Source organism: Camarhynchus parvulus, chromosome 7, assembly GCF_901933205.1.
Source record: "Camarhynchus parvulus chromosome 7, STF_HiC, whole genome shotgun sequence".
Lineage (NCBI taxonomy): Eukaryota > Metazoa > Chordata > Aves > Passeriformes > Thraupidae > Camarhynchus > Camarhynchus parvulus.
This window is the reverse complement of record NC_044577.1, coordinates 37,401,643-37,418,949: the sequence shown is the minus strand read 5'-3', so window position 1 is coordinate 37,418,949 and position 17,307 is coordinate 37,401,643. Positions and strand designations below refer to the sequence as shown.

The 17,307-nt window shown below is 57.4% G+C and overlaps 2 protein-coding genes across 2 annotated transcripts; both read left to right on the top strand.

Moving 5' to 3' along the window:
- Positions 1-1,694: 1,694 nt before the first annotated feature.
- On the top strand, positions 1,695-9,450 carry CYTIP (cytohesin 1 interacting protein). Its single transcript, XM_030952487.1, has 8 exons — positions 1,695-1,820; positions 3,313-3,362; positions 3,934-3,988; positions 6,033-6,135; positions 6,251-6,344; positions 6,504-6,573; positions 7,354-7,420; positions 8,963-9,450. The coding sequence occupies exons 1-8, from the start codon at positions 1,695-1,697 to the stop codon at positions 9,448-9,450; spliced, it is 1,053 nt and encodes a 350-aa protein (XP_030808347.1).
- Positions 9,451-14,519: 5,069 nt separating this feature from the next.
- Positions 14,520-17,307, top strand: ERMN (ermin). The gene is made up of 4 exons (XM_030952679.1): positions 14,520-14,766; positions 15,070-15,156; positions 16,818-16,906; positions 16,993-17,307. Exons 1-4 carry the CDS (start codon positions 14,520-14,522, stop codon positions 17,305-17,307), a joined length of 738 nt encoding a protein of 245 aa, XP_030808539.1.

Here is a 17,307-nt window from a genome sequence, read left to right as displayed (position 1 = left end):
TGCCGGAGGAAGCGAAACGCGCTGTGTTTTCAAGCACTAGCGCGGTGACCGTGGGCAGGAAAAGGGGAAGAGGCTTTGAGTCACCCGCTCCCCGCGCTGGTCACCGTGCCTTGGCGAGTGAGCCGATGACACCCAGGGGTGCAGATATTTTTCTCAGCAAAAGGGAGAGAGCTTTGCCCCTTGCCTGCTGTGCTTTTTGAACTTCGTTTTCCTTCCCCTTACCCCGGAGGGGTTCTCCCAGGGAACTCGGAGGCGAAGGACAGACATCTGAATCCGTTGTTGTGGTGCTGCTGTGTGCAGCACTTCCCTGTTGCTGTCTGTGCCAGGGCTCCGTGGGTGTTCAGGGCTTGGCTGGTGGCTGCCAGGGCTGGCAAACTGCTCTGCCCAGGGCTCGCCCATCCTCCTGCACTGCTGACCTGTGCCTGAGGGGCAGCAGGGACGGGTACCCACTCCAGTGACTCCCCAGGGCTGCTGCCTGTGCCTCTCCATCATGTCCAGGAGCAGGGAACCTGAAGGCTCTTCAAAGCCACGCTGAAGTAACAGGTCAGGTAATAACTGGAGAGAAAAACCAACCCAGTCAGAAGCTCTCAGAGCCATCAATGTTCCCCGAGCTCTGGCCATGCAGGAAAGGTGCAGGGATGACATCTGGCCAGGGCTGTCCCTGGCACCCTGCCTGTCCCTGGCAGCCCCCTGTGCCCTGGTGGCTCTGCAGGGCTTTGGTGTGTGTCCCCAGAGCTGCTGTGCCTCGGTCCCCAGTGAGACCCGAGTGTGGCTGAGGCGCTGTCCTGCGCCAGCCCTGCCGCGCCTCAGCCTCTGCTCCTGGCCTGCAGCTCCTGTTTCCCTCTCTGCAGCTGGAGGAGCTGCGCTCACACCATTAGCCGAGGGCGGTGTCACTTTCCCATCCTTGCCAAAAGGTGAGCTGAGGGATGCCAGGGATGCCAAGCAAGTCAGAGTGTGAACAGGTTGAGGTCGAGTGAGTGCCCGAGGCGGGCAGGGCTGTGAGGACAAACCCTGGCAGAGCAGCAGCTGCTGGTGAGAACTGTGCGCAGGAACGGAAAAATTAAGCAGATTTCCGCACCCGCCAAGCCCGATTCTTAACTCCCGTGTGAGCACAAGGCGCACCGAGAGCCTGGGGCTCTTCTAGGAGGGATTTGTGTAAATCGCACCTAAAACCACAGATCACGTGGAGGCCCTTCCGCCCTCGCCCTGCTCGGAGCGGGGCAGCGGGGCCGTGGCACAGCGCTCACCGCGAACCTGGCACAGCGCTCACCCCGAGCCCCGGGAGCTGCCCTGAGCCCGGCACGGCACAGCGCTCACCCTGAGCCCGGCACAGCGCTCACCCTGAGCCCCGGGAGCTGCCCTGAGCCCGGCCATGGCACAGCGCTCACCCTGAGCCCGGCACAGCGCTCACCCTGAGCCCCGGGAGCTGCCCTGAGCCCGGCCATGGCACAGCGCTCACCCTGAGCCCGGCACAGCACAGAGCTCACCCTGAGCCCCACAGCGCTCACCCCGAGCCCGGCACGGCACAGAGCTCACACCGAGCCCGGCACGGCACAGAGCTCACCCCGAACCTGGCACAGCGCTCACCCCGAGCCCGGCACGGCACAGAGCTCACACCGAGCCCGGCGCAGCGCTCACCCTGAGCCCTACAGCGCTCACCCCGAGCCCCGGGCGCTGGCTGCCCCGAGCCCGGCATGGCCCTGCGGCGGCTCCTGCAGCCCAGCTCCAGCTGCAGCTCCTGCGAGGAGCAGCCCGCGGACGGCAGGAGGATGCAGCAGCTGGCCAGCACGGTGGGCACGCTGCCCCGCGGCCGCAGGCAGGTACGGGCTGAGCCCCCCGCCGGGACGGACCCCCAGGCTCCCCCTGCTCCCGGGCCGGGCTGGGCGGCTGGGAGGGTGACCGCGGGCTGGTTTGGGGTGGCAGGGGAACAGCAGCTCCCTCCGGCAGCGCTGGCCGTGTGGGAAGCTCTGGGAGAGTGAGGGATGCTCGGGCTGCGAAGGGCGGTGGCAGCTGAGCCGGCCCCGGCTGAACTCTCCATTTCCAGCAGTGCTGGCAGCCAGGGAGGCTTTGTGCTGTCTGGGCGCTCCCTCAAATGTGCATTTACCTGGGCCAGGCGGCCTGGCTGCCCTGTCCTGCAAGGCTGGCAGCAGTGACACCACGAGCCATTTCCGTGTGCATCTGGGGTGTTTCTGTGCAGCTGCCGGGGCTGGCTCTGCCGCTGGGCTCTTCCCCAGAGCAGCACCGGGCAGCACAACTCCCTGGGCTCGCACAGAACCGAGCTGCCGCGGCCGTCAGTGTCGGCTGAGCTGCTCAGCTCTGGGCTGTTTGTCTGACATGAAGGAGCACGAACAGAAAGTGTCTGTGGGGCCTGAGGATCTGAAAGTATAACCAGAAACTCCGCTGCGATAGCTGTGCACTCCAGGCTTGGCTTTGCTGGGCTGCAGAAGGGCCCTGGAACTTCCCTTAGCACATGTGTGAGGGGACAATCAGAGCCAGAGCTGGTGCTGGGAGGGGGTGCCAGGGGCAGCAGCAGCTCCTGCAGCCCCACCAGAGCCTTCGGTGGCCCAGAGTGGGGAGGTGACAGCGACAGTGCTTGGCTGTGGCTGGCAAAGCTGAGCTACACCAGGGCCAAGGGCGACTGCAGCGCCCGTGCCCAGGGCAGGGGTGCCTCGCCAGGCCCTCTCATCTCCCCCCAGAAGGATTGATTATACACAGCCTCTCTCTCCTGCCCTTGTCCCTCGCAGTAAATGCACCACGTCCATGAAGGGGCTGTTTCTGCAGCGGGTCACACCGTGCCACCATTTCATCCTGCTGAAGAGACATCAGCTCTGCTGACTGCAAACGTCTCACTGATAGTGGAACTCCTTATTCCTGGCTCACTTTTAGGGGAAGAACCCATGTTTGACCTGGCTCTTCCCAGGGACCTCTCGAGGCACAGGTGTCCCTGGCCTGGAGCAGGGGCCTGGCTGGGAGATGCTGTGCAGGGCTCAGGGTGTGCACTCCCTGCCTCGGGGTGCTGTGGGCCTCTCCTGGCAGCGTTCACTTTGTAAGCACCCACAGAATTTTAGAGGAAAGGGACAAAAGTGAGATGATCTGTGCTCTGAGCTTGCCACCAGCATCTGACAGGAGGATTTGACCTCCAGATGCTTTTCCTCCTGGTCAGAAAGTTCAAGCTGTCCTTTGACCAAGGCAGAGGTGTTGGTGGGATGCCAGCAGCTGGTTTTAGTTCTTCTCTGAGCTGCTGGTTTTGTCTGTGTGCCTCAAAGAACCACAAACCTACTGATGCCTTTCCTCTCCTGTTTCTGGTCACAGCTCGCCTTGGCCAGATCCAGCTCCTTGGACGACCCCTCCAAGCCACAGAGGTATGATTCTGTGATTCTAGAGTCACTATTCCTGGCTTATTCTGCATGAAAGCTGTGTCCCAGGAGCTGTGGCAGCGTAGGTGGGATTGGGGTGTGAGGCACAGAGTGGTACCCAGCACCTGGGACAGACAGGTGCAGCTGTGACCTTTGGATTGGGCATGGGAACGGGCAGCACCACCGTGGGAGGGATGGTGTGGTGACACCCCAGGGTGTGGTGACACCCTACAGGCACAGGGAGGGACAGTGTGGTGACACCCCACGGTGTGGTGACACCCTGCAGGCACAGGGAGGGACACTGTGGTGACACCCCAGGGTATGGTGACACCCCATGGCACAGGAAGGGACAGTGTGGTGACACCCCAGGGTGTGGTGACACCCTGCAGGCACAGGGAGGGATGGCGTGGTGACACCCCAGGGTGTGGTGATGCCCCATGGCACAGGCAGGGACATCATGGTGACGCCCCATGGGCACAGGGAGGACCATGAGGGGACACCCCTGTTTTGGGTGGAAATGAGGCCCACGAGGAGCAGCCCCCCACGCTCCCATGAATTCTGTGTGCTTCTCCTGCAGGCACCTCGTTTCTATATTGAAAGAAGACAAAGAGACGTTTGGGTTTGAAATCCAGGTGAGACCTAAGTGACAAGTTGTTTCACTAAAAACAAAATGTGGTGCAAAGTCTGAAGTGCCATATCCCCAAAACCAGTTGAGGCAGGCCAGAGCAGAGGAAGGGTCTGTCAGAGCCTGTGAAATCTGAAGGACTTACAGCAAGACAGGGATGTTTCTCCGAGGATTTTTTCAGGTGAAGGTCACAGATAAGAATTTCTAGCCATCTCACAAGTTGGAGTGTTGAATGTAGGAGAAATCCCATCCAAATCCAAGTAAGAGGCAATGACAGTGCCTTCTTACCTCCATAAGGGAATATTTTTTGGGAGAATTGTATATGAGAATATTTTCAAAAAACTCTCTTAAAAATTACCTTATACTGGCTTTTTGGTACCTCCGTTAATATGCACAGAGAGATATGCACTTTTGAAGAAGACGTACAATATTTTTTCCATAAATACCTGCTAAGCATGACTTTTGGGGCAGGAGCTAAATCATATAGGAAGAGATTCTGTTTGGCGTAGAAGTCAGTAAGTCATCAAGCAGGAGAAGCAGAATGTTACCAGGAGTACTGCTAGTGGGAGATTCTGTGTTTGTGGGTTTTTGTGAGAAAGGTAACTCCTAATCAGCAGGTCTGCTAAAAATCCTGGGTGAAGCTAAAAAATGATCCCAGCCATAAAGGGATGTAGCTTGGGAGCAGAGGGATCTGCCTGCCAGCAGCAGGGCACCTTCAAAGTGCTTTCCTCTGTCTGCACTCGAAGGGAAAAAGTGTTTTCTGTGAAACTACTGTATTAGGAAAAGCTTAACTTTGCCCAATTTGGGTCTGTGACTAATGAGGGGGTCAGCACTCAGCTCATGAACAGAGGAGAGCTTTCAGAAGCGAGGATAATTGAGTCAATTATTGGGCTTTTGTGTAAATTGTCAGGGCAGATTTTCATTAAATGTGGAATTCTGATTAAAAATAATTGTTCTTGGCATGTTTTCCTCCTGAACATACATTCAGTGTGAGCACTTCGTAGGAAGCCCAGGCTGCAGAAAGACAGCATCCCTCAGCTACTGAGGATGTTTAGAAGCTGCAGTTCCATCACTAGGAGATAAATTCAGGCAAAGCAGAATAAGATGATGTGAAACTTTAGGTCTGCATCTGCAGGGGGCTCATGCTTCACTCGTCACTCTTAGTTTAGGCCCGAATGTCACTGCTAGTCCAAAGGCTGGAATCACCCAGGCACGGGAGCATTTGGCCAGAGGAGCTCTGGACTTCCCCGGCCTCCATCCCCTTGTTCCACCCTGGCTGCGAAATGTGGGGCTCCAACGTGAGCTGTCTCTGGGCTGGCAGCGGCAGTGGCAGGTTTCCAGGAAGCAGATGTGGTATTTGCATGTCGCAGGGAAGGTTTCCTGCTGCCGCGGGATCCGGACAGGCTGCGGCACCGCATTTTGCATTTTTCTGAATTCATGTCAGCACCCGCAACCGCACGAGGGATTTAGAGTAATTACAGTTACTAAATGTTCAGTTAAATGTGCAAGTCAAAAATAAAAAGCACTTTGAGGAGTGTGGGGATGTGTGTGGGTGACAAGTTCCAGAGGCCAGAAGAGCAAAATTAAGTTTAAATCTTCCATCTTTTCCGTTCCCATGCAAACTGAGCTGTCTGGTAGCAGCAGCTGACTCCACACAGCATTCCCAATGAATAGGAGTCAATCCCTTGAAAAGCCCCAGTCCCATCCTGTCATGTTCCCCTGGGAACATCAGACATCTTTCCAGAAAGCCATTTCCACCCATGCTGACATAATCTTGGTTGAAGTTACAGAGTTTTTAATGCTGAATAACCAGCTTACTGTAAAACCTGGTTTGTTTGTTGTTGTTTTTTCCCCAAACCCTGTGTACACACACCCGTCAAGTGTCTACTGTTTTCTGCTGTACAAAAGCATTTTTAATTGTTGGATTTATAGCATTTTGATCTCGCTTGCATGTGACGTACTCTGCTCATCACATCTCATTGAAGAAGTACTGAATTTAACTGGCTTTCATGGCTCCAGGATTGGTAACTCTGTCCCTTTGGCATTACCAGACTATTAGGTTCCCCCAGCAGAACGATTTCTCCCTGGAGGTGTGCACCTGTGTCTGCAGAATCCAGGAGGAGAGCCCTGCCCACCTCTCCGGCCTCCAGACTGGTAACTGTCCCTGGGTTTTGCTGGCCCTCCCGTGTGCCTGTTGGTGCTCCCGTGGAGCAGGTGAGGTGGGCAGGGGCTGCTGATGCCCACTGTGGCCTCTGTGTGCCCCTGGCAGGTGGCATCCTCACCTGCATCAACGGCATGAACGTCGAGGGCTTTGGTCACAAGCAAATAGTGGACTTGATAAAGTCTTCAGGGAACTACTTGAGGTGGGTGTCTCTCCTTTGGATGGGGTTTGGCCTCATTTCCTCTGCCACTGAAGCAGGAGCAGCATGCTGCCCCACAGCCCTGCAGTGCCTGGGGCAGAAATCCCAAGGCTGGGCTGGGCAGAGCCCCTGTGCCTCAGGGCAGCACCACCCTTCCCGCAGGTTAGAGACTGTCAACGGGGCCTTGTTCCTGAGGAAAATGGAGCTGGAGACCAAACTGCGGGCTCTCAAGGTAATGGGATTAATTGTTTGTCCCCCTGTCGAGTGGAGATTGCTGTGGCTCACTGCTGGTGGGGGCAGGTGGGTGTCCATGGGACAGGGGGTCCAGCAAGGGCTGACACCCCTGGGTTCCTTGCTGGCAGCACCCCCAGCCACCCCAGCCCTGGTGCCCTGATATTATTGTTTTGGAAACCAGGAATAGAGAAGAGATGTGGTCACAACCCCAGGACTGCCCGGGTGAGCTTAGGCTGGTCAGTTTGGGGTGGGAATCTGCACAGAGCTCATTGCACTGGTGGGGAGGTGCCTCCTGTGCTGTCCCCAGGCACAGCCTCGCCTGTTTGGCGTTTTCAATCAGCTCTGCAGTGGTGTATTTCACCTCCAGGGCTGAAGGAGCTGCAGCAGAGGGAGAGAAGCGTTGCTGGTGTTGGGTGGCTGGAGGCACCGGGGCTGTCAGGATTTCCAGGTGTGCTCCCAGGGCAGGCAGGGGCGGCTGTGCCAGTCCCTGCTGTGGGGAGAGGTGGGGTGCTCCAGGGCTGGGCAGGGCTGCAGAGGGGCGCTGGCACTGCCTCAGCTGTGTGAAGGGGACTCCATGCTCTCCAGGCATGTTCCAGGCTGCTCCTTTCCCGAACGGCACTGGCCGTGCTTTGGCCAGAGCACATCAGCCAGGAGCCACCCCCTGTTTTCTGGAAGAAGTTTGCCAAGCTCTGGCACACCCGGGGGGTCCCGAGGGTGACGTGCCCTTGCACAGACCGTTCAGTTTCCCGGAGTGACCGAGCTGTTCCCTGTCCCACAGCAGGCGCTGCACCAGTGCTGGGGCGAGCTGCGGGCGCTGCAGGCGCGGGAGCGGCTCCTGCTGCACGGTACGTGAGGGGCCCTCTGTGAAACTGCTGCCATCTCACCGGCACTGCCTTCCCTTCCTCCTCAGGAGGGCACGGGGCTGGCCTGGGAACGCTTCTGTGCCGAGGGCAATGACCTTGGCTGCTGCTTGACCAAGGGCTCTTTCCATCAGTCATGGGCTAGGAGTTTATGTGGGTGGTAAACATTTTCCATTCTTATTTTGGTTATACGGGGGAAGGGGCTGGGTTTTGTATGGACTGCCCAGGGTGCAGGGAGCCCCTCACAAGCTGGAGCAGCTGCCCATGTGGGAAAGGGCAGCTCCCTGTGCCAAGGGGCTGGGCACGATGCTCCCAGTGCTGCCAGGGCACAGGGTGCTGCTCCTGGCGAGGGGCAGGCTGGCCAAGCTGCCCTCTGGTTAACGCTGCCCTCTGGTTAACGCTGCTCTCTGGTTAACGCTGCCCTCTGGTTAACGCTGCCCTCTGGTTAACACTGCCCTCTGGTTAACGCTGCTCTCTGGTAACGCTGCCCTCTGGTTAACGCTGCCCTCTGGTTAACGCTGCTCTCTGGTTAACGCTGCTCTCTGGCCAACGCTGCCCTCTGGTTAACGCTGCTCTCTGGTTAACGCTGCCCTCTGGTTAACGCTGCCCTCTGGTTAACACTGCTCTCTGGTTAACGCTGCCCTCTGGTTAATGCTGCTCTCTGGTTAATGCTGTTCTCTGGGCAACGCTGCTCTCTGGCCAACGCTGCTCTCTGGTTAACGCTGCCCTCTGGCTAACGCTGCCCTCTGGCTAACGCTGCTCTCTGGTTACCGCTGCTCTCTGGCTAACGCTGCCCTCTGGTTAATGCTGTTCTCTGGGCAACGCTGCTCTCTGGCTAACGCTGCCCTCTGGTTAATGCTGTTCTCTGGGCAACGCTGCTCTCTGGCTAACGCTGCTCTCTGGTTAACGCTGCTCTCTGGCTAACGCTGCCCTCTGGTTAATGCTGTTCTCTGGGCAACGCTGCTCTCTGGCTAACGCTGCTCTCTGGCCAACGCTGCCCTCTGGTTAATGCTACCCTCTGGTTAACGCTGCCCTCTGGCTAACGCTGCTCTCTGGCTAACGCTGCCCTCTGGTTAACGCTGCCCTCTGGTTAATGCTGTTCTCTGGGCAACGCTGCTCTCTGGTTAACGCTGCCCTCTGGTTAATGCTGTTCTCTGGCCAACGCTGCTCTCTGGCCAACGCTGCTCTCTGGCCAACGCTGCCCTCTGGTTAATGCTACCCTCTGGTTAACGCTGCCCTCTGGCTAACGCTGCCCTCTGGCTAACGCTGCTCTCTGGCCAACGCTGCCCTCTGGTTAATGCTGCCCTCTGGTTAATGCTACCCTCTGGTTAACGCTGCCCTCTGGCTAACGCTGCTCTCTGGCCAACGCTGCCCTCTGGTTAATGCTGCCCTCTGGTTAATGCTACCCTCTGGTTAACGCTGCCCTCTGGCTAACGCTGCTCTCTGGCTAACGCTGCTCTCTGGCTAACGCTGCTCTCTGGCTAACGCTGCTCTCTGGTTAATGCTGCTCTGTGGCTCCTGTTCCAGGGGAGGTGAACGACAACGCCCTGCTGGGCTCGCTGGAGCCGGCAGAGCCCGGCTCGGCTGGCGGCTGCAGCTCCCCGGGACCCTTCCTCCCAGGCAAGCCGCGCTTCTCTAGCGAGAGCAGCTCCCGCAGCCGGCTGAGCTCCATGACGGTGGGCAGCGAGGACAGCTTCTACCAGGGCAGCGCCCCCGAGGACTGGGCTGCGGAGAGCCTGAGCCGGCAGTCCAGCCTGGACGATGACTGCGTGTTCCCCAGGGACGGGGCGGGGGCTGCGGGCAGGGCCTCGGTGCGCCGGCACCGCAGCATCAGCCTGGCCAGCAGCAGCATCAGCCTGGCCAGCAGCGGCTCCGCGTCCCCGCTCTGGGACAGCTGCTCCAGCAGCTTCGGCACCCTCCCGCGCAAGAGCCGCAGAGCCAGCGTCCGGAAGCACCTCCTGAAATTCATCCCGGGCTTCCACCGCGCAGTGGAAGAGGAAGAGAGCCGGGTCTGATGTCAGTGTCACCGTCGGTGGCCTGAGGCTGCCCCGCTGGGGCGCACGGCGGTGGCACCGCAGGGCGCTCCCCAGACAACAGCTCTGATCAGAGCCACACGGCTCTGGGGTTTTAATTATTTGCATTTTCAATCAGAGCACGCTGCGGACCTCTTCATTGACGGGAAAAATGAGTGACTCCAAAATGTGAAGAACCTTTGCAGAACTTCCTCAGCGAACTTTACTGTTAATAACAGTTTTTAATTGAGTGCAAATTTGATAGCTATTTATTTCCTGTTACCGGAGTCAGTGTCTTCCAAAGGCCTTTAATAAAATGAGTGCTTCTACTAAAACCAGTTGCAGAGTCCCATGGGAAGAGGACGGAGCCTGGAGTGTGTGGCAGAGAGAGCCTGGGCAGAGTGCTCTGGAATGAAACTGCTCTGCCAGGTTTGCATCCATTGTACAAACAGTGTGATAACCCAGTGCTGGCTTGGTCTGGCCAGCTACAGCCTCTGCCAGCTGCTGATATCCCACGTCTTGCCAGGTGTCTCATTCCAGGGCATGTGGAGCGGAAAGGACTCTCCTGAGGTGCACATGTCCCCAGGCTGCTCTGCAGAGCCCTGAGGGCTGCCTGTGACACTGCCCGGAGCAGCTCTGTGTGTCCTGCAGGGCTGAGCAGGATTGGTGGCACTGGCACGTTGGTGACATCCAGGGATGCCCCCCGTGTGCTGTGCTGGGGACCCTGCCCACCAGTGCAGGAGCTGCCCCTTGGTCCCGTGTTCCCCCTGCTCTCAGCACTCCACACCTGCTCACACTGATTTCCCCAGAAGCCGAGGCTTCAGGCAGCAAGGATCACACGAGAGTGTGTGAAGTGGGGATTAATAACCATGGGCACAGAGGTGAACAAAAAGAGGTTTTTCGCTCCCTCTCAGTACATAGAAAAGGCTGTTTGTTCAGCCCGAGCCGCCTAAAGATGTTTTTCAAATACAACTGGAAGCACTTTAGGTATAATTCAAGACCTGGTGTGACTCATTCGCCTGTTGCCCGGGCAGCCTGTGCAGTTGTACCCTCAGGTACTGCCATGCCAGGGTTCTCTGGGCTTCTCAGAGACCACAGGCTAAATCCAGCAGCTGCCCTGCGAGATGAGCTCCAAACAAAAACAATCTGCTCCCAAAACTCCTCTGGTTCACCAGCCTTGCTGAGACAGGAGAATCAGCACTGGCCTCTGTAATTTCTGTGGAAGGGATTAAGGAGCTGGAAATATGGCACGGCTCTGGGAAAGATGAAGGGCACTCAGGGGGGCTGGGGGACACTCAGGGCGATGGGGACAGTCAGAGGAGGAGCTCCCATGGTGTGTACATGGGTGATGCCCTGCTCATGCTGCTGCACCGAGTGCCCGCAGTTCAGCCCGGGACCCCCTCTGCTCTGGGTCCAGTATTATGACCCATGATTTTCTGCCTCAAAATAGAGTTCTACTTTTCATTGCCAGTAACGCCAGCTGAAAGAAGGAAAAAAAAAATCAGAGTCTGGTTCTATTGGGCCAAAATGTTGAGTTAAAGGCAGATGTGGGGTTGTGCAAAAGCAACGGGGGGCAGAAAAACCAGAACATCTGGTGAGGATCATTGTAGGGCCCAAAAGGAATGGACAGCTCCAGCACTGAGAAAGGGACCCTGAAGTATTGCAGAGTCCAAAGGTGAGGTTCCTCTAGGCATGAAAAGAATTGATTAATTTGCCACAGTTTGGGATACAGGCAGTCCCTGTGAGCGTGGAGAGGCTGGAGGAGCCTGAGCACCCCAGGGGCTCAGGGCAGGCTGAGCAGGAGATGCTCTCCCAGCAGGGTAAGAGCACAATTTGGGTGCCTGCAGATGACAGCTGACACGTTCTCACCGCAGTCACAAACAGGATGTGGGTGACAGCACCGAGCCCTGCTGAGCCCCAGCCTGGGGGAGGAAGGAGCTCACGGGCCAGCCAAAGTGCTCAGAAAGAAAACCAACTGCAACAGCTTTTGAAAAAGGCATTTCTCCTTGCAGAGAGCCCTTTGGGAGGATCCTGCTCTGCCTCCTGGGCGAGGGGCAGGAGCAGGGTGGTGTACAGGCAGCGTGGGCCAGTGACACCAGGGCTTGGGCTCTGTGGGCTCTGCACCTGCAGCAGCAGAGTTCTCACTGGGCACAGGGGTGCTGGAGGGATGGGAAAGTTCCCAGCGGCCAACGGAACCTTTTCTCTGCTTATCCCCCAGGGGCTGAGAGGGGAGTGCAGCTGGTCCTCGATGAAAGCAATCGGATTTTAAACTGAACTTTTCAATTAATTTGATGGATGCTACAGAGCCGGACCTTCTCTGGGGACTTAACTGCTCAGCTGAGTGTTGCCCACTGCCCAGACCCTCCCAGCAGGTCCTGACTCCAGGGTTCCATCCTGCCCCACAGTCAGGGATGTGGAGCTGCCTTTTGGGTTCCATCCTGCCCCACAGTGAGGGTGGTGGTGCTGGGTCCCTCCTGCTGCTGGGCTGCTTCCCGCAGCCCCACCCCGCGCTTCCTTTCCCCGCGGCTGCGGGGCCCCGCTCCCCCGTTCCCCGTTCCCCCGTTCTGGTCACACCCAGCTCCCGGGGCTCAGAGCAGAAGATGGCACAGGCGGTTATTGAGGGCAGCTGAGCCTGGCCTGCCAGCACCTCCAGGCAAAGGGGAACCACTCTTTATCCACAGACAGAGCTGGGAGTGAGTCCCGGTGCTCCTGGCATGACCAGCTGCTGTTAGTGGTGTCACATCCAGCTGTGGCTGTGCCACACCAGACTGGACAGAATAAAGGTTTTTCATTTTTAAAAGCTTGAGGAGGCAGAAAATCCACCCTGTGGGGGTTGTGCAGAAGGAATTGTTCCCTGCCCTTGAGGGGTGGTTTTGCCCAGCTGCTTACAAAGAGCTGCCTGTGGTGGGAAGAACCCACAGCTGCCTTTTCCTTCTGCAGTCCTGCAGCCCAAACGGTTCTGTGATCCTGTGACAACAGGAAAGAACCTTCTCCTCTCCAGTCACCAGACCTTGCTGGGGTGCTCAGCCTCTCCTCCTGAGGGCACCAACCACTGCTCATTGTCAGCTCACATTCAAACCTTATCGTTTGCTTTTCTTGGACAACATTTTCCAGCAAAGGATGGGTTTTATAAATCATTCACACCAAATTAATTTTAAAACAATAATGAAAACTTGTTGATTTAAAGACAAAAACTCAAAAGATGAATAGAAGCAGTGGAAGGTGTTTGGGTCCATTTCTAATCGGGGGCTGAACTTGACAAGAGGATTTCCAAACCCTAAAGCCCAAAGATACCAGAAATGCTGTGTTGCACAAACACAGAATGTCATTCACAGCAGGAGATTACGCTGTTATGTAAACCTGGCTTTGGGCACCAGGGTTGAGAGGAGTTCAGCTGCGGTCAGAAATGCCCCAGTGCTGCTCGGGTGACTCTCCAGCTTCCCTCTGCAAAACCTCCCTCTCGATCCTGCCAGCCCTAGGTGTGACTGAGAGTCACCGAGAGAGTCATGGAACGTCTTGGGACGGGAGGGGCCTTAAAGCTCTCCCTGTTCCACCCCCTGCCATGGCAGGGACACCTTCTACTGCCCCAGGGTGCTCCAAGCCCTGTCCAGCCTCATCTGGGACACTGCCAGGGTTCCAGGGGCAGCCATGGGCCCTCTGAGCACTGCTGGCTGTCCAGGCACAGGTGGACAGTGTGACACCATGCTGTAAGAAGGGCCTGTGCCTGTCCCACTGCTGGGGCTGCTCCCCAGAGGGCAAAGTGCACCCATTGTTGCCCAGGGCATGGCGAGGTTCATCCATGGTGAGGCTCATCCACGGTGAGGCTCATCCACAGTGGGGTTCATCCACAGCGAGGTTCATCCATCCACGGTGAGCTCCATCCACAGCAAAGTTCATCCATGGTGAGCTCCATCCATGGCAAGGTTCAACTACAGTGAGGTTCATCCATAGTGTGGTTCATCCATGGTGAGGTTCATCCATGGTGAGCTCCATCCATAGCGAGGGTCATCCATGGTGAGGCCCATTCATGGCAAGGTTCATCCACAGCGTGGTTCATCCACAGCAAGCTCCATCCACAGCAAGCTTCATCCATGGCGAGCTCCATCCCTGGTAACCTCCATCCCTGGTGAGCTCCATCCTGTGTGAGCTCCATCCCTGTGAGCTCCATCCCTGTGAGCTCCATCCCTGGTGAGCTCCATCCCTGGTGAGCTCCATCCCTGGTAACCTCCATCCCTGGTGAGCTCCATCCTGTGTGAGCTCCATCCCTGTGAGCTCCATCCCTGTGAGCTCCATCCCTGGTGAGCTCCATCCCTGGTAACCTCCATCCCTGGTGAGCTCCATCCCTCTGAGCTCCATCCCTGGTAACCTCCATCCCTGGTGAGTTCCATCCCTGGTGAGCTCTATCCATGGTGAGCTCCATCCCTGGTGAGCTCCATCCCTGGTGAGCTCTATCCATGGTGAGCTCCATCCCTGGTGAGCTCCATCCCTGGTGAGCTCCATCCCTCTGAGCTCCATCCCTGGTAACCTCCATCCCTGGTGAGTTCCATCCCTGGTGAGCTCTATCCATGGTGAGCTCCATCCCTGGTGAGCTCCATCCCCGGCGCAGCTCCCCGGCGCAAACCCGCTGGGGAATGTTAAGCGGGTTAGGTGGCAGGCTGGGGAAGGTGGTCACCCTCCGGGGATTAGGGGTCAGAACAAAGGCTGTCCCTGTGGCCAGCGGACACACAAAGAGCCATTGTGCCCAGAGCACAAGCTCCTGTTTATTCCCGCGGGGCTGACATGCCCACAGCCCCGCTCTCCAGGCCAGCACAAAAGCTTCCTTGCTTCAGATTGTTTGTTTATGTAAATTATAATGGTGCATTTAATTATGCAACGGGCAGAGCCTGGCGGCGAGGGAGGTGCTGATTGGGCTGGCAAGCCCCGGGCACAGCGGATGGTGCGGGCTGGGCACAGGAGACGCGCCAGGGCCACTCGCGCAGGGGACAGACCCCGGGGCGAAGGGGCGACGAGGAGCTGCCCACCCCGGGGCAGGAGCGGGGCCCGGCCCGGCACGGCCCGGCACGGCCCTCAGCATGACAGAAGAAGCGCCCGCAGCTGCCACCATGCCGGCGTGCAACGGGAGCCTTCCCCCGCAGGACGGCCCGCGCCAGGTCATCGGCAGCCTCCAAGAAATTGCAAAATCTCTGGGGACAGTCCCGTATGCAAACGCTGAAACGAGCCCTGACACTTCACCTGCAGAGGAAAATCTGGAGGAAAATAGAAATTCATTGCCCGAGGACACCGCTCATGAGAATTTTGCTGGAGAGCAGCGATGCCAAGGTATCGTAGGGGGCTGCCTGTCTCTAGGTGTTGGGGGAGAAACGTTCTGGTTTATCTATAGCCTGATGAATAACGGGATGTGCTGAGTGTTAGCCAAAATTCCCAATCTGTGGTAGCTGTAACAGTGACTTGGACTGTTTCAGAATCTGGGACACATTTGAGGGATGCAATGAAAAGATCATAACTAAAGAAATGAGCAATTCTAAATCTGCTCTGAAAACCTGCTGATCTGCAGCCATTAAAACCTGATTGCCATCACTAATTGCTCCACCAGCCCATGTCTTGTGCTTTGTGTTCCCAAAGAAAAGCGAGAGGAGAACGCTGGGACACCGCGGCAGGGACCAGCGGATATCCAGGACACGGGGACCAATGGCCAGGGATCAGGGGAAGGTAATGCAAAATGCCATGTGATGCGGGGTTTCACTGGTGTGTAGCACAGACACAATGGATGCAGGTGGTTATTATTTTATTTTAATTGGGTCAGACCCTTCTACTGCAGGGAGCAGTGACTCATCTCTCACCTGTGAGTTGCTGCACCTTAGAAACCACAGCTGATCTCTTCCTGCCAGAGTTTTACATGTCTCATGGGCCATGGGGTATCCAAGCATTGTGGGGTCTTCAGGCAGGAGGTGCCCAGCAGCCTCATGGGCTTGGCAGATTCTCTGTCTTCTGCTCCATGCTCAGAGGAGAACCTTGTGAGGCTGCTGGTGCTCACAAAACACAAATTCTTTTCCTGCCTGATTCACCAAGTGTTGAATCCCCCAATGCCCAGTATCCACATAAAATAGCTCTCCTAAACACCTGTTCCTGGGTCTTGCTCTGCTCATTTCTGGGTGAAAATGGTGGGAATGAGCAGGAGCCAGGGCTGGAGCCTCAGCCCCCGCCTGTGGTGGGCAGGGCTGCAGGGGGGGTCACTGCCCATCCTGGCCATGAGCTAAAAATGTCCTGAGTATATACAGACATGAACATATTTATTTCACTATGCAAACTGCAGCCCCTTCTCCAAAAGGAGGAGTATTTCACAGTGTGTTACTGGAGGGGATCAGCCGTGTCTCTCCAAGGGGGGCTCTGGGCATTATTCCTTTCCTCATCTCCCACCACGGGCTCCTCCTGCCTCGTTTGGCTGGGCTGGGACAAGGGTGGCTGCACGGGAGCTGCTGGTGATGCTCTGCCCTGACCTGTGAAGTGGGCTCTAAATGAGCCATGGGCTGTGCCCTGCAAGCAAATCCTGCTTCCATCAACAAAAGGAAAAATATCCTGAACATTTGTCATGGCCAAATTAATATTTCATAGCAACTGCCTAGGCTGTGAAGAGGTGAATAGTGGTGAAGGCTTTCACATTTAGAGCTGACATCCATATTCCAGCTGTGCTGCTTTAGGAGCACACAATGAAACCTATTAAAGGATCTCTCATGGGGCCCCTGCACCCGCCCTGCAACCACAGCGCTTTATCTCCAAATTGCAGGCAGCTTTTTAGTACCCGACCAATTTAGTCTAATTAATACTCTGGACCCCACAGGCAAAACCTTGAATAGACCATTTGTTTCGACACTAAAGCATCATTAACCGCAGAGACGTGCCAAACAGGGCAAATGGGAGATGGCCATGGCAGCAGGGGTGGCCACTGCTGAGGGAGGGACACGTCCCATCGGGGCACAGCTGGGCACTGCATCCACAACGGCTCCCTTCCCTTCCCTTCCCTTCCCTTCCCTTCCCTTCCCTTCCCTTCCCTTCCCTTCCCTTCCCTTCCCTTCCCTTCCCTTCCCTTCCCTTCCCTTCCCTTCCCTTCCCTTCCCTTCCCTTCCCTTCCCTTCCCCTGGAAGGGATGGGATAATGGGATGGGATGGCATGGGATCCATGGGATGGCATGGAATAATGGGATGGGGTGGCAGTACGAAGGGGACATCGCAGAGGACAGGGGGTGGCTTTGGGAGCTGTCCCCAGGTGCTGGGCTGCCGCCCGGCTCCGGGCTGGCCCCGTGTCACCCCGGATGGCGAGTCCGGGGCAGGAGCCGGGGCTGCCGCAGCTGCCGTGTCCCCCGTGTCGCGCAGGCCCTGATGGCGCGGCGGGGACAGGCACGGAGGGGACAGGCACGGCGGGGACAGGCACGGCGGGGACAAGCACGAAGGGGACAGGCACGGTGTCCGCAGCCGGCAGGGAGGCACCGGAGAGCCCGGCGAGCAGCGCCGAGCCCCGAGGGAACGCGGCCCGGGAGGGGAGGAGGAGGAGGAGGAGGAGGAGGAGGAGGAGGAGGAGGAGGAGGAGGAGGAGACCGAAGAGGACGAGGTGCAGGTGATCGAGATGAAGAAGGAGAGCAGCGAGGCGTCCCGGCCGCAGCCGCGGGACAAGCAGCCCTCGCCCCCGGGCAGCCCCGGCTGCCGCTCCCCGCTGGAGAAAGCCGGGGAGCCGCCCGGCCTGGGCAAGAAGAACGACATCTCCCGACACAGCTACTCCAGGTACAACACAATCTCGTACCGGAGGATCCGTAAAGGAAACACCAAACAGCGCATCGACGAGTTCGAGTCCATGATGCACTTGTGA